Below are 23,988 nucleotides of genomic sequence, written 5' to 3'. Positions count from 1 at the left end.
CAGATATGGACATGGCATTGGACACTATCGTTCCCGAATCACTTCCGTGGCAGCACACTGACGAAGGACCAGAGTACGTCGTGGCGTATGTCGAAACGGAGCCACGCTGATGAACGGTCGTTCAAATATATGATAGCGACTCTGTCTCACACCTCAAGACCTCTTTGATCGGTAACTCTATCACTCTTCCCATCTCGAAGGGGAAGCTGGTGTTTGGCACATGGCAAGGTATCTATCTCGCCGAGTTCAGACACAGCGGAGCAGGTTGGGGAGGTCGGGGTCAAGGAAGAAAGGTCATCGCTACGATTCTGTAAGTCAACCTCGATCATACCGAAGCTTATGATGTAGACCTTAGATTGTCGAGCAGCGGATAATAGTAGAATTAGTCTTCTATGCATTATGATAGTTGACGAGTAAACTGCACAACAGACCATCCTTTCTCTTCCCATAAACGGTCGAGGGCTTTGCTCTCTGCACCCGCCTCACCCTCCATCAGTCCCGTACCTTGTTGTGACCATTCTCCCACGGACCGCTTCACCCCTAGACGCATCCCTGCTCCCATCACATCAACTATTGCCAGGCTGGCATTGAGACCGTACACCATGGTGGCAGCGTAAAAGAAGTTGGCGTTCCCCGTTCCGGTCAAAAGCCACAGCGAATGGAGAAGGGGGAGCAAGATGGAGGTGTATAGATGGACTGTGAGGGTGAACAGGGGATGTCGCAGATCTGCAGTGGGACGAAGACATTAGGATTTCCTGTCATATATGGGCGTGAAAACTTACTTGAGACGATCTCGGGGAAGCAACCCAACAGTCCTGCCCAGAGCGCCATGTCGCCCAGAGTCGGATAGCTCTTCCAAGTACTGTAGATACCGACCAATACCAGAATAGCGAAGAGTGGATCATCGGAGAGACGCATGCAGACGGGAGCGACGTAGATCATGTTGTGAAGCTGACAGGGGTTAGTGACAACAAGCTGGAGGTATGTATGTCGGTCTTTGACTCACCTGGAAGACACCCAGGAAAAAGGTCCTAAAATGCTCGAACGTCTCCATGAAGAAATACCACCACATGCCTACATTTGGCGTCAAGTCCGTCACGTTTGTACTGTGTCCGTCGTCAGCGAGACTCCTTAGCTCCGATTGAGTACTCACATGACACCCCAGGTACGCCGCAGCCAGGAGGAACCGACGAGAGCCCAATTCAGACCTGCCAACATGACGAAAAACGTGATGAAAGTTGCTACCAGTGTGAAGATAGATGCCGCATCATGTGAAGAAGGGTTGGTTTGTTTCCATTTGCGCATCAACATGATCAGTGGAGGTAGTATGAGGAGAGGGTATAGTGAAGAGTGTGCCGCTGTGGCGAGGAAGAGTAGGGATAACGTCGCTTGCCCTAGGTGTTCCAAGTCAGAGTAATCACGAGAGTTGACCGTCAACACCTACCTGATGCAGCGAATGATATAGAAAGGAGCGTGACGGCGTTGTCCAAGCTCGTTGTCGATCGCGCAAGGCATGATAACAAGGTGTAAGGATTGAACAGGTACCTTGATTTCGCGATCAGCTTGACATTCTTCGTAACCTAAACTTACAGTGCGGCTACCAGTCCATCACGCCCCTTATGCGCGACCGGCTTTCTCGTCCTCCATAGTCTCACCAAGGACCATGCACTCGCCACGTCTATCAGAGTCCATACGCATCCCGAGAGTATGTTGGACGAGATGGGAAAGATGTAGGTGAAGAAGAAGAGGTAAACCGGAGACTGTAAAATGGTGTCAACAACCATGATGCTTCCCCCCAGGTCGACTCACATGGTAGAAGATACCCCCTTGGTAAGGGTTCGTTCCTCTTTCGTAGATGTAGACACCCTCTTTCACTACAAACAGTCAGACAACAGCTTGGTCTGTCTTCGTTATACCAGGAGTCCACCTACAGCTCCTGAAAGACGTCAAAGGGGTCGACAGTTCCGGTCTGGATTGCAGAACATTGGTGAGAGCTGGAACGGCGAACAGTGCCAGTCTTAGGACTGCACCGGTCTCGAGCACGTTTGGATACGATTGTACAGCTTTTCTCAGCCGATCGAGAGCCATCGAGTTTGTTTCAACAATCACAAAAAGAATGAAGAAAAGAACAAGTGGACAAACACGACTTCCCCGCGCGCGTATGACTCGAATATGTCCATCACCTGTATTTTATCTTATCTCGCGCAATTGTCATGCTCGCAACCTATTTCTTTCATTCGCTGTGCATATTCACATATCTATGAGACATCTCCGGCCTTGCATCCGTCGTCGACAGGTCCACCTCCCCAAAGGTGAGCCAAGTAGGACGAAGCAACAGCAGAATGATCGGACAAAAAGACATGAGACCGCAGCAGGAAGTGATAGGAAGCCAAGTTGCCTTGGCTCGCGTGTGAAAGGTATCTGTTCCGTTCTGTTCCGGAAGAACAAACAGGCAGACACTCGGACGGTGGTTTGACGTCGAGTGACGGATGGGAAGGGAACGAAAATCGAAAACCATATTAAAATTACGAAAAGTATGCTATGTGAGAGCCAAGATGTATGAAGAAGGATAACACTGTGCTGCTGCCTCAGTCGCCAATGAGTGCGACGCGTTTCTATATCGAGCCGAAAGGACGTGGGTGAGGGCCGATGTTGATGAAGATCTGAGAAGAATAAAGCAAACAGTCCACAACTGCAGATCAAGCCGAGGCACTCTCTTCCTCTACTTGTGCAAGGGCCTTGTCCAGCTTCATCTTTGGAGTGACCCGCGGTTCACCGTCGATTTCAATTTTGGCGACCAGCGCATCGACTTCCTCAGACGACAGGGAAACGCTTCGGATGAGCAAAGCGATGGCCTTGTAGGCTGCCGGGAAGTCGATGGCTTCATCGTCAAGTGTCGGCATTCTTGCGTCAAGTCTGATGTAATGGTGTCAGTCACAGCACACAAACATCTTGGCCAGTAGACTCACGCTTGCTTCAAAACCTCCGGCGTAGTAGCACCCTGCTCTAATGATACCTTCCAACCCTTGGCGACAACCTCGGCATCCTTCAACTTCGCTATTCTGAATACGTCTTCTGCCAGACGGTCGGCCAACAATGGTCGTCGAACCTCAGGAAGAGCTCGGAAGTACTCCGCAATGTCATCGGGATTCCTTGATCCACCTTGATCCTTCTCACCCCATAGCTCTTTCAGGTCTAAAGCAATCTTACTCTTCGCCGCATCCTCGGTCATCTCATCATCTTCGGCTGGAACGTCCGCCTCATCACCAGACTCGCCTTCGTCCTCGTTCTCCTTCTCGTCGTCGTCGCCGGGAAGAGGTTTAGTTCGAGGTGCCAAATTAAGTCTCTTGCGTTGAGGCACAGGCTCGCCGGCATCAGCACTCGGGCGACGTTCGGCAGGAACAGCTTCGGTAGCTTCGTTAAGCGCGCTAAACATGTTCGCTGAAGATGGTTGTCGAGACAAGGGAGGGGTGACAGAACCAGCAGCACCAGGCTTGCCCTTTCGAGCGAAAACACTAGAGGGACCGAAAGTGGGAGCAGCCGGCATACCGCTTGAACTGATATTTCGTCCAATACCAGAGAAATCAGCGGGTCGAGCAATTCGGGGACCAGCAGAAACAGACTGCCATTCTCCTGGTTGCGGACCATCTCGACGAGCGTGACCGGTTCGTGAACCGCCTCGAGAGATCGATTGTTGAGATGCTTGAGCTGACGCAGCGGCCTTCTCTTGAGCAGCTTGCTGATGGATCTCTGCAATGGTCATAACACCAGCCTGCTTGTTTCGTGATTGCCACTTGTTCCTTCGCAAGTCCATGATGTCCTATCGAAAGTCTACCATCAGCTTGTGTCGGGACTCCCATCGATACTTTCGAACTCACCATGACCATGAACTTGATACGAGAAGAAAGGCTCTCGCTGTTGTTGACCTGATTCAATCGTTCGAAAACAGTATTCATGTTTTCAGGTGCAGCAGCATCGTACGCCCTTCCGATGGTTGTGAGAAGCTTGCAAGTAGACTCGATGTCTTCCTCGTCAGGATCAGTGACGTTGCCGAGTAGACGGATGAGACATTGTCGGATCACACCCTTTGAAACCATCTCCAACTTGTACAGCTCTCCGATGAGTTGCACGAGACCCAGTCCTCTTCGCTTGGCCTTTTGAGCGGCGTAATATTCGTCACTCAGCAGAGCAGCATCAGCACCCTCCTCCTTCTCCTGCTCGTGTTTCGCCAGACGCTCCTTGTCCTCATCGCTCTTGGCTGCAGCGGCGACCGCAGTGTCCTCTCGTGCCTTCCAGCCTGCCTCAAAGTCCATTTGGCATCGACCGAGGAGGTACTTTCGGAAAAGAGCACCGCCTGAAGTAGGCTTTCCATCGAGAACTTCGGTGACTGCAGGATCGAGTTCCACCAGGAGAAGACGGCAAAGCTTGGCATACATGGCTGACCAGTGGGCCTCGTCTGTTGCTTTCTCGAAAATGAGCTTGATGACAAGCTTGAGTGTCATACCATCGGTTTCATTCTGCGACTTGTTCGCCCATTCGAGAATCTGCTTGGAGATACCATCGAACTTCTCCTCAGTGAGCTTGTTGAGCAGAGCCTTGACCTTTCGCTCGATGAAAGCAGGAGATCCTTCATCGTCACCGCCCAGTCGTGTTCTTGTCCACGCGTTCCCGGATATTTGCAGAGGCGCCATGGCAGGGTCCTGCTGCAGACTAGCACGCTCCTGAGGTGCTCGCTTGGTACCACGCTGACTTCCTCGACTGGCACCGCTCCGGGATGTGGATGGGCCCATTGAAGGGAGACCGGACATGGAAGGGAGACCGCCGGGACCACCTTGACTGGGCGTTCGGCCCATTCCGCTGGCACGAAGAGCGGCTTGGTATCGCTGTTCGCTGGTCGTTCCACGAAGAGAGCCTGAACCAGAACCGAACTGGCCCATACCGAAAGAGCCCATTCCCTGACCGGGGAAAGAAGGTCGATTGATACCGCCGATACCGAGGCCAGTTGGCGCACCGCTGACGTTTCGACTGGAAGGACCCATGGATGATCGACCTCCACGGGCGGCACGGCTTCCAAATCCGCTTGTGGCGTCGGCTTCCAATCCGATCTCCTCGAGGGGAGGAAGACTGTCAGGCTTTTCACGACATAACCCCATGAACTGCATGAGGAAGTCACGGTCGTATCGGAACTTGCCGGGCTCATCCTCGACGTAGAAGCTAGGGTTGAGAGGTTTTGTGGAAGCGGGGTAAACGATCGAGCTCAAGTCCTCGATGGATCGAGCAGTGGTGGCAGCGGAGACAGAAGCCGTAGGAGAGTCGTCGGTAAGCGCGGGGGACGAAGGTTTGAGATCAAGCGATGAAGGGACTGCTCGCCTAGCACCACTGATAGCAGCGACTGGCTTAGCAGGCAGACCGGCCCCAAGAGCTGGTGAACCCAAAGGTGAAGCAGGGGTGGAAGCTGAAGGTGTGGGCGTGAGGAGAGCTCGACGCTGCTCGTCCGCCTTTTCCCGGGCCTCTTGGGCTGCCGCATGAGCTTCTTGCTCTGCCTTCTCGGATAACTCCTTTTGAAGTTTCGCTGCAGCCTCCTTCTCCTCGGCCACTTTCCTGGCAGTAGCTTGCTCAGCCTCGAAAGCGTCTTCCAACTTCTTTTTCTCGGTCGCCGCGTCTGCCTTTGACTTAGCATCGGCATCGAGTTTCTCTTGCTCGGCCTATATCATAAAGGTTAGACCCTGCCGCGCATTGTCTCGAAACACCCACCTTGTCAGACGCTTCCTTGATCTTACGCTCCTCCTCTTCCTTGACTTTCCTTTCCTGACGCTCTTTTCTCTCTTGTTCCTCTTGTTCCTCAATCTTCTTGATCCTCTCCCTCTCTGCTTCTTCCGCCAACCGCTTCTTCTTCTGGTCCTCTGATTCGATCCTTACAATGACTGGCAAAGTTGGAAGCTTCTTCTTCGGAACCTCTGCTGGAGTCTCGCTCGGCAGCTCAGGCGTGGCAGCACCGCTGGAAGGCGCAGAAGACAGTGTTGGCTTGACCGCAGCCTTAGCAACCTCCTTGATATCAAAGGCGGTACCATCTGGTCTCGAGATCTTGATGGTGGCAGGCCGTCTAGGAGTGAACGTGGGGGCTCCGCCTGAGAGCTGTGGGAACCCTGGGGTGGATGGTGCAGTAGATTGTTGAGGAGCGAAAGTAGGAGGCATAGGTCGCGAAGGGGTCGCTGGTACTGAGACAGAAGCACTCGATGGAGTCTGTTGGTGACCACTCATGAGACTGGGGGGTCGGGTGGGAGGGGTGGGAGCAGGGCTGGCGGCCCCGCTGCTAGGCAATGTAGCGGAAGGGGGCAAGGGTGATTGTGCAACAGGGATCTGAGCTTGGGCGGCTCGGGGAGACATCGGACCAGACTGTTGGGCCTGGTTGAAACCGCCATTGTACTGCTGGTTCTGAGGATGTTGTTGGGGTGCCCATTGCGATGGGTTGATGCCGAATTGTTGTTGCTCGTATGGGTTGTACTGGCCCTGCGACCGGAATGTCAGCGTTATAATGATCTCTTTCCACAGAATGGTACTCACGTAGTAGCCAGACTGGGGCTGATATCCCATCATCTGATATTGAGGCCCCTGAGGCGGATGCATTCCGTAAGGTCCCATCTGAGGGCCCATCATCATTCCTGGACGAGGGATGCCTTGGGGGACACCATTCGGTCTCACTGGGCTTTGTTGGGGAGGGATACCGCCTTGAGGAGGTCTGAAACCTTGTTGGACCTGGGGAGGCGCCGAAGCGTTGAACTGTCCAGGACCCATGGACTGATTGACAACGGGAGACCTAGGTTGGTTTGGTAGACCACTGACGGGGGGGCGAAGGTGGGGGTGGCCAGCATAAGGTGAGTTGGGTAAGCCATTCGGTCCTTGGAAGCCAGACTGACCCATTGATTGCCGTCGGATGTGAGCGGGGGCACCAGCCGGCTGTTGTGGTGGCGACATGGCAGGTGTAGCAGCGGTTGACGCAGGGTGAGGTTTGCCAGCGAACAAGGAATGCATGTCCAGTTTCTTCGCAGCAGGAGCGCCAGCGACCGGACTGGTGGCGGAGGATGGCGCCAAAGAGCTGAGTCGGCGAGTCTTGACAGCGTTGGGGTCGCTGGAAGCATCGGCATCAATTGATCCGAAAGATTTGACCGAGTCGGCGAGATGCCCACCGGTGGTTGATGGTGCAGCCGGGGATGACGAAAGCATTGGATTGGGAGAGTCGACGGTACCGAAGTTGATACTACCTGCGGGTCATTTTGCGGACCGTCAGAGATCGCCCAAAGGTTATGATCAGCTGGTAAAGTCAGACTCACCTCGTTGAATGTCGATACCTCCTCCTACAAGCAGACTGCTCTTCCTAGCATGGCCCCCTCCAACGGCAACGGGTACGAATCCGTTGGCACCAGTTGATGCTCCATTTGTGTTCACTCCATTAGGCAGAGTTGATGAGCCCTGTGATGGTGTGTTAGCACCCGATGGGATGGCGGATGCGGGGGTGGAAGCTGCGGCGGAGGGAGGTCCACGAGCCCATGCGGAAGACGCGGAGCCGGGAGCACTCGGTTTGTTACCTGCGTTGACGGGTGGTGTTGTGATCTGACTCATTGACGAAAGACGTTGGGGTGGTCTGATGCTTCTTGTTGGCAGAGACCTATCAAGGGGACGGCGGAGACGATGTTTTTTGTCTGGACGAGAAGAAAGGGAGGAGGGAGAGACGACCTCGGCAAAGGATGCGACGAGATCGGAGAAGCGCTGTGAATGGTGGTTATCGTTAGTGCATTTCGCGGCTATGCATGACCAAATCTGCACGTACCTTTTGGACCACTGGGTGCTCTAGTTATGAGCACGAGCAGCAGATGGTGAGGTGGACGTAAAAGTCGATAGTGACCGTCCCTGCTTCTGTTTGCCAGGAAGGATAGGTAGGTATCCAACCAATATCAAACTTTTTTTTTCCGTTTCTTTTGAATGGGATGACGCCGGACCGTTGTTGGTTGGCGTGTGAGGAATCGATTTGCCTTTTTTTGTTTCTCTGGATGTCACAGACGAAACGAGATCCCTTCAGATGATGAGAAGGGGTGTTGTGTCGATCTGTGGGAAGGGGATATGCTAGACTGGACTCTTTTATAAGGAGAGTCCTCTAGGTGAATGATGAGAGAGGAGAGGAGAGAGAGAATGGAGAGAAACGAGAAGGAGTGGGAAGTCTCAGTGCAGAGTGGCGGCGTTCCGCGGAGAAATGACCTTGAAATAAGAAATATTATAATCCACTCATTAGAAAAACGGGGGGCGGAGGGATGAGGGACAAAGGGTGGATCCGATACGATATCATTATTATAATTCCTAATCACGATTACGATTGAGCGTTCTCAATACAAGAAAACAAATCTCACCCAGTCCATGCAGTCGTGCCTCGACATTTCAGTCTTTTGAAGAAGTGGACGTCCCTAATCGTAATGTTCCGAGATCTTCATACGGGGATGTCCCTGCCCTGTACGCGTGTCGCACACGACCAACAGCATTCTACCTCCATGCCCATCGACAAAGATAGTATCTCAATTATGATTCATACGCGACTCACTCGCTGTACAACAAAGTACAATTCATGAGGATAGGTTTGACCCAAGAAGCACTTCCATCTCCCTTATAGCCTCGTCCACTGCATCCGCCTCTTCTTCCACCATCGCCACTTCCATCGTTCCCACATCATCGGTCGATACACCTTTCGGTAGCAGGTTTTTGATACTTTTCTGCATGATGGATTGCAGGTTGTTGAGTTCGCGTAAAGATGACAGCAGACCGTCCAGCTTGTCCTTCTGTGTGAACCCGGGTAGGGGTCTGAGGACGTCTTCGTTCAGTGTTGGTGTCGCTGCCAGCAGCTTGGACAGAAGGAGAGCGAGATATCCTGTGAGGACAGATGACATGGGCTAGAGGGCGAAACGCACGTCATTGGCTGTCGAGGTGAGCCAGGCCAAAGATAACTCACGTCTTCGTCATCGACGACATACTTCGCGTACAGGTTGGCAAGATGTTCCCTCAACGTGACAGCGTCGCGACATTGGCAACGGCGGAGACAGGCACGCTTACCCACGCAGTTGGCCCCAATGCCTGCGACTATACAGTCAGTAGGGCGGCAGAAAGGTCTCGAATGAAGGACCCACGTGTTGCAGATATGGATTGAGAGCTCTCCTTTCCAGAGAGAGCAGAAGTCGTCAAAAGTGCTAGGATGACACATAAGAACTCATTCTCTGACATCATCTGCTTGTTCATATCGATATCATGTAAGGGACCGTCCCGTTCGTCGGGATCGATCTCGGTTTGCATACTCTCCTCAGGCTCATCTTGGGCATCCTGCAGGTCGGTCGAGACGATCTTACTTCGTTGAAGCATCAATCTGGCGAAACAGGTGGGGGCACCGTTCGCTTGCCCAACGACCTTGGCTGAATCAGAGGAAACATTTGACAGGTTGGCTAACAGCTGGATTGCATGGGCCGAACATCGTATGGCTACAAGTTTGTTAGCGCAAGCCTTAGCGAACCGATACGACCTACCTCCGTTCGAGTCTTGACTGTCGGAGGTGAAAATTTGCTCGCTGGCGCCGATCGCAACGTCCACTAGACTTTCAATGACCTCGCGATACTGCTGCAGCAAAACTTCCCGCTGATCCAGAGAATTATTGATGATCTTTGATATAACGAGTAAAATTTGGGCGATGTACCCGAAATCGGGCTGCTCTTCACTATGCAACAGATCCTGAGGACACAATCAGCTCAGGCGATATTGATCTGATCAATGAATCAGGACATACCAGACCCTTCTCATATAGATCGAAGCGGTCACTGAAGAGTTTCACCTCGCTTGCGAGCGTCCTCGTCATTTTTAGCAGGATGTTGCCCTCCACTATATATGGCTCGACGATTGACCACAGTTCACCTTGACATGCAGCGGCAACTATTGTGGCTGCTTGCCGGCGTGTAGTTGACTTGGAAGCCCAACTCGTTGTCAGTTCACGCAACATCGGCAATCCCGTGCACGCACTTCTGATGATGACTGGCGTGGCTGAATTGTCAGATCTATTTTCCGTAGCTTTTGCACCTGCACGCCATGTAAGTCTCTCCTTGTTTAATCTACCTGTCGCCTGTACTTACAGCAGCGGTCACCTTTGCCTTGGTAGACCTGTCGAGCGGACCACTTCGACATTTCATCAGATACAAAGCGAGCGAGAGAATCCTTTCCGGGCTATGTTGGACGACATGTTCGAAGCCGGAACCGGAATGTAGCAATGTGACCAGAAACAAAAGGCAAGCAGTGTCCACGATCTATGAGTTGTCAGACTGGCATGTCAGACTTTGGGACTGACCTCGTCGCCTTCCTCTCCGCGAGCGGCATGTAAACGGTCCCAAACCCTCTCCACTTGACCGCAGATCTTCATCTTGATCAACCAGGACCCATCTTGCATGTTGTTGAGTATATCGAGTATACTGCAATGATTCAAGAGTCAATATCGGATGTAAAGTAATACCGAAAAGTCTACACACCTTGATCGTTTGAAAGACACGCCGGTAGTGGGATCGGCGATGCCATCTACCAGGTAGCCCAATTCATCTGTAAATCTTCGATGTTCGCCTCTCGATCTCATGTCAGAGACTGTCTGAGGGGCTTTGGCCAGCAAGAATTCCTACGACCGCAGCAGATCAGTCATGACCCGACCGGGAAGGGCAACAGCTCAACTCACAGACATAAGATTACCCGAGCCTGACCCCGAAGGCTCGATTGTATTGTCAACCTCAAACTTCTCCCTCAGTTCCGCATAGCTCGCTTGAGGGGGTGAGTTGCTCGCATGGTCATTTTCGTCGATGTCTCTTCGGACGGGATCTGTTCCACCTTGTGGAGCCTCCGCCAAAATCGTCCTCGTCCTCCCGTACGTTCGCTTCGCTCTGCCTCCCGAGCTAGTCTGTCCTGACGCTGCTGGGGCAGGTATCAACAGGGCAGTTGAAGTGCTTTCACCCGCTCGGGGACTTGATTTGGTCGGCGATTCAGGCATGGATTGTGTCATTCTTATTGATCGTGATGGCGTCGAAGGATCTGCAGGTGACACGTTCCAACCGAAAGGACTGCCATCTCCATCCCCCAAGCCTTCACTCTGCTTTTCCGTCTTGGAAGGCGTTACCGGCGCTGCTCCCATGCTTTGAGTCTTCGTCAACATCCTTCGACCTCCGGGACGTCCAAGGGAGCTACGCTGTGCGATGGTACCGAAATAGTCCTCTCTTTGACTTGCTGGCGAATTCGGGCTATCCTTTCTAGGCGAGACAGCAGCGAAAAGAGCAGAGAGATCTTTCGGCGAAGAGCGAGGAGTAGAAGGTCCGGACAATGTTCTGGTATGACGTGGAGGAGTCGATGGTGCGGATGAATCTATGGCCCTAGCAGGCGAGGAAGCAGGAGGATCGATGGTGACATTTGGGGCAGTGTTTTGTCGCTTAGGCACAACTCGGCTTTGCAGTCGAGGACGAACGAGCTGGTGCAAAGGAGGTGTGTTGCTGAGATTGACCTTGGCCTTCTTGGTCGGCGGAGGAGAAGGGGAGGGCGAGCGACTAGGAGGAGGTGAAGACATGAGACTGGATGACGACCTGGTTCGTCTCGCTCCGGCACGTCGCAGTTGCGACTGAGACGGCGATGTCTGTTCCAGCATAATCTCGTCATCCTTTGGCTTTTCTTCTGAGTGGCCTCTTCTGGTCTGCTTCCTTCTTCTCGACGTCGGCGACCCATCTCTCGCAGAGAGTGCCAGCACCCTTGCATTGGTACTGCCATCGCTGATTGGAGCTGTGAGCGCCTCTACCTCATCTCCTGTACTATCATCCGAATCTCTTTTGGCAGCTTCGATTTCTGCCTTCCTCTTTTCTTGGTGAGCCGAGACTCGTCGAGAATACGTGCGCTTTGCGGACCTCGCAGGTATACTTGAAGAACGATGGACACTGTTAGGAGGCGATTCGATGGGACTCGACGAAATCATGATGACAGGATTCGAATTGTGGACTAGAGAAAGGAAGAAGAGCGGAGAAGAGATGGATGACGAGAGCCGAGGTGTGATGAAACTTGCTCAGTGCGACGAGACGAGGGCTAGCTTTGATTTGTCCTGCGAGGTTACTGGTGTAGGTGCCATTGGGATGGTACCCACGCTCTCTGACTTTACTTGACTGGCCTCGATGGTCAACGCTCGTCTTATTGCGAGAAATGACAAGAAGGAAAGTCGGATCTTTCATGCTCAACTCTGGACGAATATGAATTCCAAAACTCAACATAGATTGTGGGCCCCCGCATCCCCTGTTCATACACAGCAAGCGTGCATACCTGACTTGTATGAAACGTCTAAAGTACACGGTTCAATATATCGTTCACTGTCCAGCGGAGTTACAAAGCATGGGTATCGTCATTATCTAGTCATCATCGTCATCCAGGTCCGACATCTCGACATAAGCGGCCTTCTTTGCCGCACCTCTGCCAGGACGGACAGCGGTACGGGCGGGAGGTGATGGTGCAGACCCATCCAGGTCCATTATGCTATCGAGGATCTTAGCCCATGCTCGTCTGCTTTCCCTCGGTCACTCACGAGTCGTCGTCAAAGTCAGATTCCACCTTCTTCGCCTTTGTCTTTGGCGCTGGTGCCTTCTTGGCGGCTTTCGCTGCTGGAGGCTTTGAGACAGGTGAGTTGAAATCGGACTCCTCTGAGTTTGCAACCATCTTCTTCGCTGCTGCTTTGGCCTTTGACTTAACGACAGGCTTGTGGTCCGAATCATCGTCCAATCCAGCGTCATTCGACTTTGGCATCGCTTTAGGGGCCACAGCAGGATTCAGTTTCGTTTGCGCCTTGGGCGCAGGTATGGTGTACACTGCCGCTCGAAGCATTAACCACATGTATAGTGGAACACAATCGCGACTCACTGTCGTCATCGGAACCATCAAGATCCATGAATGTCTCGATCTTCTGCTTGGGTTTCGTAGCCACCGGTTTGCTCACAGCTTGCTTCTTGGGAGGAGGTTTGACATCTATATCGGAACCATCGCTGACACTATACGTGACACCGTCAGAAGTGCTCATAGCGCAAGATACTCACATTTCACGCTTCGCTGGGGACGGTTTCATCGGTGATACCTTCGCCGCAGTCTTGGGCTTCGTTCGAGGCTTGGCAGCAGCTTTGGTTGGCTTGAAGTCGTCTGATTCATCGTCTGTGTCGTCGCCTGCGGCTCGCTTCTTCTTCTTCTGCGCCGCTTTCAGAGCCGCTTTGGTCTTTGGCTTGCCTCCCTTTGCGGCAGCAGTATCTTCATCGAGACATAGTTGCCACTCCGCCAAGAAGTTGTCCAGGTCACGGTTCCAGATATCTTGAGGCGTCAACTTGAGCAGTTCGATGAGCTCTTGCTCTTTGCCATCACGCTCTACAATTAATTTCTCGACCTAGGGGCGATTATAAGCCTTCTTGCTGTTGGCCGTTCGAGCTTCTTGAGACCTACCTTCTCAGCCGTCAAGCTCCAAATAGCCATACCAAGCAGGTAATCGTAATCGCTGGCAAGACCCTCGTCTTCCTCCTCCAGGGCAAGTTCGCTCTCTCCCGCTTCCTTGGCTTTCGAATTTCTCGGGAACGGCCGGAAGTTCAGTGCTCTGAGTTCCGAAACAAGCGCTGTCTTCTTCTTGTGGGCCACGTTGAGCTCCTTGGTGATGATCATGTTAACGAATCGAGCCTGGTTGGAGAGCTTCTCGAACTGCTTGTTCAACTCATCGGCAAGGAATTGCTGATTCTATCGTCAGTTTCTTGCCAACGGATGACGGCAAAATCTTTCACACACCTTTCGAAGTCCGTAGTACTCTAATCTCTTATGATAAAATTCGGCCAGAATCTCCTCGGCACTGGAATATCTTTTGATCTTGCCGTTCAAGTCGAAGCAGACCATATTGGCGGTGCTGATGGTGTTCGCCATCTTGAATCGCTTCTCGAAACCTTCTGTTTCCGCCGCGTCCATGTTCTTTTCCGTCATATGCACCTTGAAGTGTACAGTCTTGTCCGTGTGATGCTCTTCGTAGTCCTGTACCCAATCATCAGCGAGGCTAAGATTGCGATTTCAGATCAAGTACACACCTTGATAGTCGCCTGTACTTTATCTGTACCGTTGGTCATCTCTTCGAGCATCTCTTTGAAATCTTGAGTCCACTTTCGAACAGGAAGCTCGGTAATCTCCAAGGTCGTGTCCGCTATCTTTTCGACGATACCGCTGACCTTGTACTTATCTTGCTCGATCCGTTCGATAGAGCCCTTTCATCTTGTCAGTATTGCCCGGATCTGACGGACTGAACTCACTTTGAAGCCTCGGAACCAGGGACTCATCTTTTCAGGTTCTTCGCCTCGCATCATTCGTCGCAGGTTCACAACCACGTCAACTGGATTGTAACTTGGAATAGCAGTGCTCCATCCTGTCGAGGGTCAGTGTCATGCATATGTCGGCTAGAGAGATCCGACATACCTGTGCCGATACCATCTGCACCGTTGATCAGTACCAACGGAACAGTAGGAAGATAGTACTCGGGTTCGATTGTCATGCCGTCTTCCGTCATGTAATTGAGAAGCCCATCGTCGGCTGGATGGAATATCGCCCGAGTGATCCTGGGTATGTTCGTGAAAATGTAACGTGCACTTGCCGCATCTTTACCACCCTGGGTGTGCAATGTTTGAGTGACATCCACGTTCAGTGTTGGTCGACTTACCGCTAGACGAGTACCGAACTGCCCGTTGGGGTCCAGCAGGTTGATGTTATTACTGCCGACATAGTTCTGAGCAAGGCCGACGATGGTCGAATATAGACTTTGCTCTCCATGATGATAAGCTGTCTTCTCCGACACGTAACCTCCTAGCTGAGCCACTTTGATCTCTTTGGTAAGATTTCGCTTGAAACAACCGAAAAGCACTTTACGCTGACCCGGCTTCAAGCCATCGGCCATTGAGGGGATGGAACGGATGTTGTCCGCCATGGAGAACAGAATGAGTTCTTTATTGACGAAGTCCGAAATTGGGATTGAGTTGATATCGTGGTCGAGGAAAGTACCAGGCTGACACAATCCGATCAGCTTGCTGTTTGTTCATCCGCTGACGAAGCACTCACTCTGAATTGACGAAGCCACTCCTTGCGATTATCAGCCTTCTTTTTATTGAATGCCATGTCGATCAAGTCCCTGTCTTCGTCCTTCATGGTCTCGAAAGCTAGCCGATGTTTGTCCAGATCGCTAAAGTATTTTTGCGCATCCGCGGATGTGCTTGATCCCAAACCCTGCACAGAGTCAGGAAAAAGCTTCAATCCATCGGGTTCAATACTGACCTTGTAATACTTGGACTCCCATCCACGACCGTCGTTATTTGCTACTTTCCATTCTTCATACTGAGGCATCGTGTAGAAGCTGTGCTCTTGCTTTCCCTTCCACACCTTGACAATCGGAGTGATGAACTCCACCAAGAAGTCGGGAATCCGCAAAAGAGACGGATAGGAATGGTCGAGGAAGTTGATAATAAGACCCTTGATGTGCGAGCCGTCATGATCCTGTGCTATGGTGAGCATGTGTCGCGAAAGACCGAGACATACCTGATCCGTCATGATCATAAGATGGCCATATCGCAGACTGTCCACTGAGGAGTAGTCTTGCTTGTGCTTCAAGCCCAAGATCTGCTTGATATGCTGGATTTCGACATTCTTGATGATCTGATCGTGACCGGCTTCACGGACGTTGAGCAATTTACCTCTGAGAGGGAAGACTCCGTAATTGTCACGCCCCACTACTGCAAGACCAGAAACGGCAAGAGCCTTGGCGGAATCTCCTTCTGTGAGGATGAGAGTACAATTTTTGGCGTTTCGACCTCCCGCGTTATTGGCATCTTCAAGCTTCACGATACCCGCGATACTGTCACGTTCTCTCAGTTGTCCATCTTCGCTTGGGAGATTGTACATACCGGGACCTCTTGGTACCATCCGTCTTTTTTAGGATCTGGTCTTCCTTGAATCTCGCCCAGTTCAAGACACTGTCGATGATCCCGGTCTTCGCAACTGTGGCATGCGTTAGTGAAAGCACCAACAGTCTAACCCAGCGTACCTTTCTTGACGAATTCTTCTGACAAGTCACACTTGCTGCCGAAAGCTGAAGACTTGAGCGTCAAGTTTTCCTTTGTTTGCGAGTCGAAAGCCGGATTCTCGACCAAAGCGTTTACAAAGATCCACATATGATTTTTTACCTGGAATGGCTTCACTGGTGCCGCCTTGTTCTTCTTCTTGATCTGATCCATTCTGGACAGAATAGGTAAGCATGGGTTCATTCATAGGCCCAAACTACTCACAGCTTGTTTGCAAGTTGAGTTGCGATCATGTCTACGTGCGTACCACCTTTCGTGGTGGCTATGGAGTTGGCGAAAGAGACTTGTTTCATCTCACCGTCCGATAGGGCGAACGCGACTTCCCACCGTTTGTTCACGACCTCATAGATGAGGGGTGGTTTGGCGACTACTGCGCCACCAGCTGCGGCCGAGCTGGCAGACGAAGCCGCATTGAGGTACATCTCCACGTACTGACAGGAAAATGAGTGCAGCTCCTGTGGTCAGAAAAGAACTCACCTGCTTGAATCCCTTGACCTTGAGACGTTCATCGTTCAGGAAAACTTTGATATCCTTGACTGTACCCGCCATATCATATACTCGCTTCATGAGAAGAGCATTGGTGTCACCATCAATGCCAGTCATGCCGAATCTTTCCAGATCTGGCATGAACGTAATCCGTGTCCACTCGTCGCCTTTCTTATTCTCAGTAATCTGGCGACATCGATCAGCATTTGAGTCGCTTCCCTAATTTCTGACACACCTTTGGCTTCTCTGTAACAGCCATATTGTTCCTGAAGACTTGTTTGTACTTTTTCAGAGTTGACTTATCGGCCGTCTCAACGACTGTGATGGATTCAGCAAAGCTTCGCATACGCGGGCGGACAACTTACCGAATTCGTGTGAGTAGATGTTTGCAAGTTTAGCTCCGTAACCGTTTCGACCACCAGTCAACTTTTTCTGATCGTCATCAAAGTTGCTTCCCGCAAGCCTGTATTATCATCAGCACCGTTTGACTGCGGTTCGGGTCCTGTCGGTGACGCTTACAGGTGTCCGAAGATCAACTCAGGAATCATGACTCCCTCTTTCTCATGCATCTCCACGGGGATACCCTTTCCGTTATTGTATACCGAGATGGTGTTCTTCTCACGGTCGATTGTGACTTTCAGTTGGTCCATGGTGGGGTCGTTGATCTAGAAGTGCGGATAAGTCAATTGGCACGCATGCGAATGGGAAGGTTAAGTGCTCACTTTATTGTCGGCGGCGTTGACGAGAATTTCATCGAAGATTTTGAGGAAACCTGGCACATAGGTGATCTCCCTAGGATGGGAGTAAGCATCCAATTGCTGTTCTTCATCGCAATTGCTTACCGGAAGGTCATGTTTTTGCTTTCTGGATCCAACACCCATAAGCTCTGATTGATTGCTTCCACCGAACCGATATACGTGTCTGGACGCTTGAGGACGTGCTCGCGTTGGGACAGCTGTGGAGCAAGGGATCAGACTAACGACACGACAGTAATGAGAAGGGCTCACTTTCTGATACACCTCGCTTGCACTTTTGTTGTTGACAGGTGCCTTCTTACTAGGACCAGGAACGCCCATCTCATCGTCCTCCTCGCTGGCGTTCCCATGGGTCTTTGGCTTTGCTTTTGGCTTCACTGGCGAAGCAGCAAAGTCCGTGTCTGCCTCTGATATTGAGTCATTCGGCAGATTCTTTGATGCTAAAGGAGCTTTCTTCGCTGGTGCTTTCTTCGCTGCCATCGCCTATCCATTTCACATCAGCACAGAAATGGAGGTTGATTGTATACATGTAGGCTCACTTTGGCAGGTTTCGAAGCGGTCGCAGCTATTCTCTTAGCAGGTGCTGGTTTCTTGCTCTTGGGTGGTTGAGCGACAAAACCATCGGACTCGCTGTCGCCATCGTCGAACTGGAAGTGGTCAGACTCGCTATCAGACATGGCAAAGGTCGGGCGAGTATGTCCCTGGAAAATGTGCGACAGTGAAGTAACACGATCAGTGCGATATGTGGACGTCGATGAGTGAGATGGGAGAAGGGTCTGAACGAGGATTCTGCAAATGATTTTCGGATGGAAGATGAACGATGGATCAAAGTGATTGATGAGGAATGGAGTAACCCACACCCAAAGTTGACTTTGATTGACTTTGTGAACGATCGGAGACGCGCTTCCTTTGTTGACGAGTATGGGATGGGCACGTGGTGACATGATGTGTGATTGTGACGCAGGTGACGACGGTCTTGATAAAACAGATGCCGTGTACATACACAGCTCGCGCGGTTCGCGTTGCTGCTGTTGCATGCACATCATCACAACTCTGTATGACATGCACAAACGACTGAAGTCTCTGTCAATCTGACCCTTTCCCTCGGTGACAGCAAGGAAGAAGCCACTTTTCATGCCTGCTCATTCCACCTCGTCATGTCTCGTCAACACAATCCGTTCGACGACCTACTGGGAGGTGAACCGCAGCCAGGCCAAGCTGCCACTCGACATCATGACCCCTTCGAGGATGATGACGAACCTGACCTGTTCGGTCACGGTAATACCGCACCATACGGCCAAAGTGTAGCAGGTGGAAAGAGTGCCCCAGGGAGACCTGGTCAGCAAGGTTATGCCCTGGATCCTTTCTTTGACGAGTGAGTGTTTGTCGTTACTGGTTTAGTTCCTATTTCATGTTACTCATATCAGAGATGTGTTTTCAGTGACGACGAGTATGGTCATTCTGGCCAGGCTTCCGGCTACCTTGCGCCCCAATCTTCATCCACTGTCGATGTCACAGGACGCTTCGGCCGATCCGACCCATCCCTGCTGGAATCAAACATGCCACTTGCTACGTCTGGTGCCATACCGGCTGGATTCTCCGGTCCGGTCGATGACGACACCAAGTATCACCCTTCTTCGTCGAAGAGCTATGCGGCCGGTGGAGATCCATTCGATGACGAGGAAGGACCGTCAGCGTACTCTTTTTCGGCACCAGGATCTGGACCGTATGCGCAATCTCGACGAGGACGATGGCAGCGGTTCAGGGACAATCACCTAACAGATGTAGATTGGACTTTCGGAGTGAACGCATTGCTGGGACGGAGAAGCAAGTTTGATGGAGTACCGAGAGAGATATCGTTGAACGACCCGGAAGGAAATAGAGTGAAGGGGTTCGAGGGCAATGCTGTCACGACCGGGAAGTATGGGCCAATTACGTTCTTGCCCAAGTTCTTGTTCGGTACGTTGGTTTGGGTTGTCAAACATCGCGACTGAGGCTGATAAAACGTATTGTGACAGCCGAATTCTCCCGTTCTGCAAATCTGTTCTTCTTGTTCACCGGTAATATCGTGTCTACTCAATTACAGTTTTGGTGGCTCACAGGTGTTGTTAGCTTGTATACAACAAGTACCCAATGTCTCGCCGACGGGCCGTTATACTACCATTGTCCCGCTAGCAGTCGTTCTGATAGCGAGTGCTTTCAAGGAAATCAAAGAAGATCTAGTGAGTTTTTTGAATGCGTCCACCGGACTGAGCCTAATGCACCGTCTTCAGAAACGTCATGCTTCCGATCGGTCGCTGAACAACAACGAAGCGCAAGTGTTGGTAAATCAACAATTCCAAGCGCGACCTTGGAGAAGAATACGGGTAGGAGATATTGTCAGGCTGGAAGCGAACAGTTTCATTCCTGCGGATATAGTTCTACTGAGTAGCAGCGAGCCGGAAGGACTTTGCTACATAGAAACTGCCAATCTTGACGGGTGAGCATTGATCGCTCAGACGTCGGTCTCACTATACAAGGCTAATAGTGTTGTTAGCGAGACCAATTTAAAGATTAAGCAATCCCATCCTTCTACAGCATCCCTTACAAATCCCCAAGCAACTTCTCTACTGCGCGGTCACCTACTGTCAGAAGCACCTAATTCATCTCTATACACATACGATGGAACCCTCAACCTCTCGTCGGCTCATCCGGGCTCAGCTTCCACAAAGATTCCCGTGGGACCGAATCAAATGCTTTTGAGAGGTGCACAATTGCGAAACACAGAATGGGTGTATGGAGTGGTTGTGAATGCTGGACACGAGACGAAACTCATGCGGAACGCAACGTGAGTCTCTGTATATTAACTGGAAGACATTTCTTGACAGGGATATGACAGTGAGGCACCAATCAAGCGCACAGCTGTAGAAAGACAAGTGAACCGACAAATCTTGTATCTGTTTGTCCTTTTGATCATTCTATCTCTCGTGTCGACGGTTGGAAGCAGTATCCGCACGGTGAGTATTCAAGGTGTTGGATGAGCCGTGGCTCACAGGTCGCACACAGTGGTTTTTCTCCAAGCAATCATGGTACCTTCGGCTGGGCAACGAAAGCGAAAACAAGGGTGAGCTAATTTGGACAGTGCTGCCAAACGGGTTGCTTACGCCTCGCTCAGTTCGACATTTTGTTGAAGACATCCTGACTTTTATCATTTTGTACAATAATCTGATCCCCATTTCGTACGTACTGCCTGATACAGTGATCAGATCAGCGAAACTGACTTCGACCTATTTGCAGATTGATCATGACCATGGAAGTCGTCAAGTTCCAGCAAGCATCGCTCATCAATTCGGATCTCGACATGTACTACGCGCCGACAGACACCCCGGCATTATGCAGGACCTCCTCACTGGTCGAAGAACTAGGCCAGATCGAATACATCTTCTCTGATAAGACTGGGACCCTGACCAGGAATGAAATGGAGTTCAGAGAATGCAGTATCTTCGGAACAATGTACGCGCAAGCGGTGGACGACTCGAAGCGGGAACAAGGTCAGAAGAGCTTTGATACATTACGGCAACGGATGTTGGACGATAGTGAGGAAGCTGCCACGATCCGGGAGTTGTAAGTCTTTGAGGATTCCAAGTATGGAGTCTCGTGCTGACCGCGATTACGCAGCTTATCCCTCCTCGCGGTCTGTCACACTGTCATTCCGGAAGAAAAAGATGGGAAGATGGTCTATCAAGCATCGAGTCCTGACGAAGCTGCGTTGGTCGCTGGAGCTGAGATGCTTTCTTACCGTTTCCATGTGAGCTCAATCGATGCACTCGCCTCAACGAAACGCTTATTTCCTTGCTAGACTCGTAAACCAAAGTCTGTCTACATCGACGCCAACGGCCAGACTGAGGAGTATGAGGTTCTTAATGTTTGCGAGTTCAACTCCTCCAGAAAAAGAATGTCAACTATCGTCCGAGGGCCAGATGGTCGCATCAAGTTGTATACAAAGGGCGCCGACACTGTCATTTACGAGCGACTGGCTCCTGATCAACCTTTCTCTGAGCCGACCTTGGTGCACCTGGAAGTAAGCTGGTCTTGCGATCTAGCTCAGTGCTCATTATTGACAAAATTCACCTATATAGGACTATGCCACTGAAGGACTGAGGACGCTATGCTTGGCGTTTCGCGACGTCTCGGAAGACGAATATGCGAAATGGTCGACCATGTATGACCACGCGGCATCCCAAATGTCGGGACGGGCGGAGGCTCTAGACAAGGCAGCAGAGGTCATCGAGCAAAACCTGCAGCTGCTTGGAGCCACTGCTATCGAGGACAAACTGCAGGAAGGTGTACCCGATGCAATCCACACATTACAACAAGCGGGAATCAAGGTTGGTAGAGTTTGATGTTCTCCAGCACGAGTACTGATGGACCTATCAGATCTGGGTGTTGACTGGAGACAGACAAGAGACTGCCATCAATATCGGTCTCTCATGTCGACTGATCTCCGAGTCGATGAATCTGGTGAGCATGCCTCGCTCGAACGTGGTGCGACTTATCTCTGACTCAAGCATTGATAGGTCGTCATCAACACAGAAACCGCAAACGAGACTTCAGAATTACTGAGTAAGCGGTTGTTGGCAATCAAGAACCAGCGTTTGGGTGGTGATGTCGAGGAGTTAGCATTGATCATTGGTGAGTGCTCCATAGCTATCACCCCAGATCAGTGCTGATGATGCTGCTACAGATGGGAAGAGTTTGACCTTCGCGCTGGAGAAAGATTGCGCCGATGTCTTGCTCGAGTTGGCGGTTATGTGCAAGGCGAGTGCTTCCGTCAAGTAGGAGAACGTGGCTCTTGCTGACGCAAGTCACGCTTCTAGGCGGTAATCTGCTGTATGTTCGCAAAATTCTGCCGCAAAAACCTGTACTGACCATAGCCCAGGTCGAGTTTCGCCTCTTCAGAAGGCCTTGGTCGTCAAGCTTGTCAAGCGAAGCACTGACGCTCCTCTCCTTGCCGTTGGCGATGGAGCCAACGACGTCAGCATGATACAGGCCGCTCACGTTGGCGTTGGAATATCTGGTGTGGAAGTGAGCCTGCTTCGTTTGAACATGTCAAGAGTGCGACTCACAATTTACCCACCCGATCAGGGTCTGCAAGCCGCGAGATCAGCCGATGTTGCTATCTCTCAATTCAGGTTCTTGAGGAAGCTTCTGCTTGTCCACGGATCGTGGAGTTACCAAAGATTGACCAAATTGATTTTATGTAAGTGGTGGTATTTTTTGGCCGGTGAGGCTGAGCTCACACTTGTTGGCTTTGCAGACTCATTCTACAAGAACATCACTTTTGCCCTGACACTTTTCTGGGTTGGTACACTCTGCCATACCATGACGGCATGCTAATACTTTCAACAGTACTCTTGGTTCAACGACTTTTCGGGTCAAATCTCATTCGAAGGCTGGTCTATGTCATACTACAATGTCATCTTCACCATTCTTCCGCCTCTGGTCATCGGTATCTTCGATCAGTTCGTATCGGCACGAATGCTCGATCGGTATCCTCAGCTATACCAGCTTGGTCAACAAAACCATTTCTTTACCCCTGTCAAGTTCTTCTATTGGGTCGGGAATGCGTTTTACCATAGTGTGGTGAGCAAGCTCGAATGGCGATGACAAGCAGTATAGCACTTACGTGCATCTCGTGTCAGCTTCTATTCGCATTTTCCTGTCTTGTTTTCTACAACGATCTCCTCGCTTTCGATGGGAAGAACTCTGGTCTCTGGGTCTGGGGTACGACTCTTTACCTTGCTGTTCTTCTGACTGTTCTTGGCAAGGCTGCATTAATTTCAGAGTGAGTGCTTGATAGCACGCAAGGTTGAACTTTGCGCTGAGTGATTGGCACAATCATCTATAGTGTGTGGACCAAATACACCCTTGCTGGTGAGTATCAGAGCGATGACCGTCTCCCGAAAGTCGATACGATCACGCTGACCAGGTTGACTGCCGCTAGCTATTCCCGGATCATTTGTCTTCACCATGATCGCACTACCCCTCTATGCCATCATCGCTCCTTTACTGAACTTTTCCACCGACTATCGTGGAATCGTACCGAGACTATGGGCCGATGCGGTTTTCTACTTCGTTTTGCTTCTTTTCCCCATCATTTGCCTGCTTCGGGACTACGTCTGGAAATAGTCAGTTATACTCGCCTCTTTCATGATTGTCACTGGACACTCCATTGACGTCGGTTGTTTCATCGCCTTTCAGCTATCGAAGGACTTATCATCCCGCATCGTACCATATCGTTCAGGAGATCCAAAAGTTCAACTTGTCAGATTACCGCCCAAGGCAAGAACAGTAAGTCAAGGGATGCACTCATCACTCAACGACGTCATGCTGATATCGTTCGGATCGTGCAGATTCCAGAAAGCAATCAAGAAAGTTCGCGCTACCCAACGTATGCGAAGACAACGAGGATTTGCGTTCAGTCAGACCGAAACTAGCAATCAAGATCAGACTAGACTTATCCGAGCGTACGATACGAGTGTTGCAAGACCTTCCGGATACTAGGCTTTTCACGGAATAGGAGGATAAAAAAAGAA

The 23,988-nt window shown here is 51.1% G+C and overlaps 6 protein-coding genes across 6 annotated transcripts; 2 read left to right on the top strand and 4 right to left on the bottom strand.

Moving 5' to 3' along the window:
• Positions 1-5: 5 nt before the first annotated feature.
• On the top strand, positions 6-314 carry IAR55_001774 (uncharacterized protein; the record flags this gene model as incomplete). The annotated part of the gene is made up of 2 exons (XM_066944897.1): positions 6-73; positions 137-314. 2 exons carry the CDS (start codon positions 6-8, stop codon positions 312-314), a joined length of 246 nt encoding a protein of 81 aa, XP_066804820.1.
• Positions 315-397: 83 nt separating this feature from the next.
• On the bottom strand, positions 398-2,088 carry IAR55_001773 (uncharacterized protein; the record flags this gene model as incomplete). The annotated part of the gene is made up of 8 exons (XM_066944896.1): positions 398-726; positions 783-951; positions 1,007-1,106; positions 1,154-1,394; positions 1,445-1,545; positions 1,591-1,760; positions 1,810-1,874; positions 1,932-2,088. The coding sequence occupies 8 exons, from the start codon at positions 2,086-2,088 to the stop codon at positions 398-400; spliced, it is 1,332 nt and encodes a 443-aa protein (XP_066804819.1).
• Positions 2,089-2,699: 611 nt separating this feature from the next.
• Positions 2,700-7,620, bottom strand: IAR55_001772 (uncharacterized protein; the record flags this gene model as incomplete). Its single annotated transcript, XM_066944895.1, has 6 exons — positions 2,700-2,916; positions 2,970-3,820; positions 3,879-5,705; positions 5,755-6,510; positions 6,565-7,262; positions 7,332-7,620. The coding sequence occupies 6 exons, from the start codon at positions 7,618-7,620 to the stop codon at positions 2,700-2,702; spliced, it is 4,638 nt and encodes a 1,545-aa protein (XP_066804818.1).
• Positions 7,621-8,612: 992 nt separating this feature from the next.
• IAR55_001771 (uncharacterized protein) lies at positions 8,613-12,019 on the bottom strand (the record flags this gene model as incomplete). The annotated part of the gene is made up of 9 exons (XM_066944894.1): positions 8,613-8,936; positions 8,996-9,117; positions 9,171-9,515; positions 9,561-9,762; positions 9,818-10,104; positions 10,158-10,248; positions 10,370-10,490; positions 10,548-10,687; positions 10,745-12,019. 9 exons carry the CDS (start codon positions 12,017-12,019, stop codon positions 8,613-8,615), a joined length of 2,907 nt encoding a protein of 968 aa, XP_066804817.1.
• A 424-nt stretch (positions 12,020-12,443) lies between these two features.
• Positions 12,444-18,090, bottom strand: IAR55_001770 (uncharacterized protein; the record flags this gene model as incomplete). The annotated part of the gene is made up of 24 exons (XM_066944893.1): positions 12,444-12,567; positions 12,617-12,896; positions 12,949-13,076; positions 13,122-13,459; positions 13,516-13,794; positions 13,849-14,085; positions 14,139-14,312; positions 14,358-14,470; positions 14,521-14,710; positions 14,762-15,103; positions 15,157-15,321; positions 15,370-15,588; positions 15,631-15,946; positions 15,996-16,089; positions 16,136-16,326; positions 16,377-16,603; positions 16,650-16,844; positions 16,894-16,976; positions 17,024-17,121; positions 17,178-17,323; positions 17,381-17,450; positions 17,501-17,613; positions 17,666-17,896; positions 17,953-18,090. The coding sequence occupies 24 exons, from the start codon at positions 18,088-18,090 to the stop codon at positions 12,444-12,446; spliced, it is 4,491 nt and encodes a 1,496-aa protein (XP_066804816.1).
• A 480-nt stretch (positions 18,091-18,570) lies between these two features.
• IAR55_001769 (uncharacterized protein) lies at positions 18,571-23,956 on the top strand (the record flags this gene model as incomplete). Its single annotated transcript, XM_066944892.1, has 25 exons — positions 18,571-18,788; positions 18,855-19,372; positions 19,432-19,473; positions 19,526-19,635; positions 19,687-19,892; positions 19,950-20,240; positions 20,292-20,409; positions 20,459-20,516; positions 20,568-20,631; positions 20,690-21,016; positions 21,071-21,200; positions 21,252-21,473; positions 21,532-21,780; positions 21,830-21,913; positions 21,970-22,084; positions 22,137-22,227; positions 22,327-22,477; positions 22,538-22,652; positions 22,710-22,753; positions 22,802-23,035; positions 23,095-23,237; positions 23,301-23,326; positions 23,397-23,580; positions 23,654-23,743; positions 23,806-23,956. 25 exons carry the CDS (start codon positions 18,571-18,573, stop codon positions 23,954-23,956), a joined length of 3,981 nt encoding a protein of 1,326 aa, XP_066804815.1.
• Positions 23,957-23,988: the final 32 nt, after the last annotated feature.

The sequence above is a fragment of the Kwoniella newhampshirensis genome, chromosome 3, assembly GCF_039105145.1.
Source record: "Kwoniella newhampshirensis strain CBS 13917 chromosome 3, whole genome shotgun sequence".
NCBI lineage: Eukaryota > Fungi > Basidiomycota > Tremellomycetes > Tremellales > Cryptococcaceae > Kwoniella > Kwoniella newhampshirensis.
Note: the sequence above shows the minus strand (reverse complement) of the source record. Positions and strands in the feature narration are given on the sequence as shown.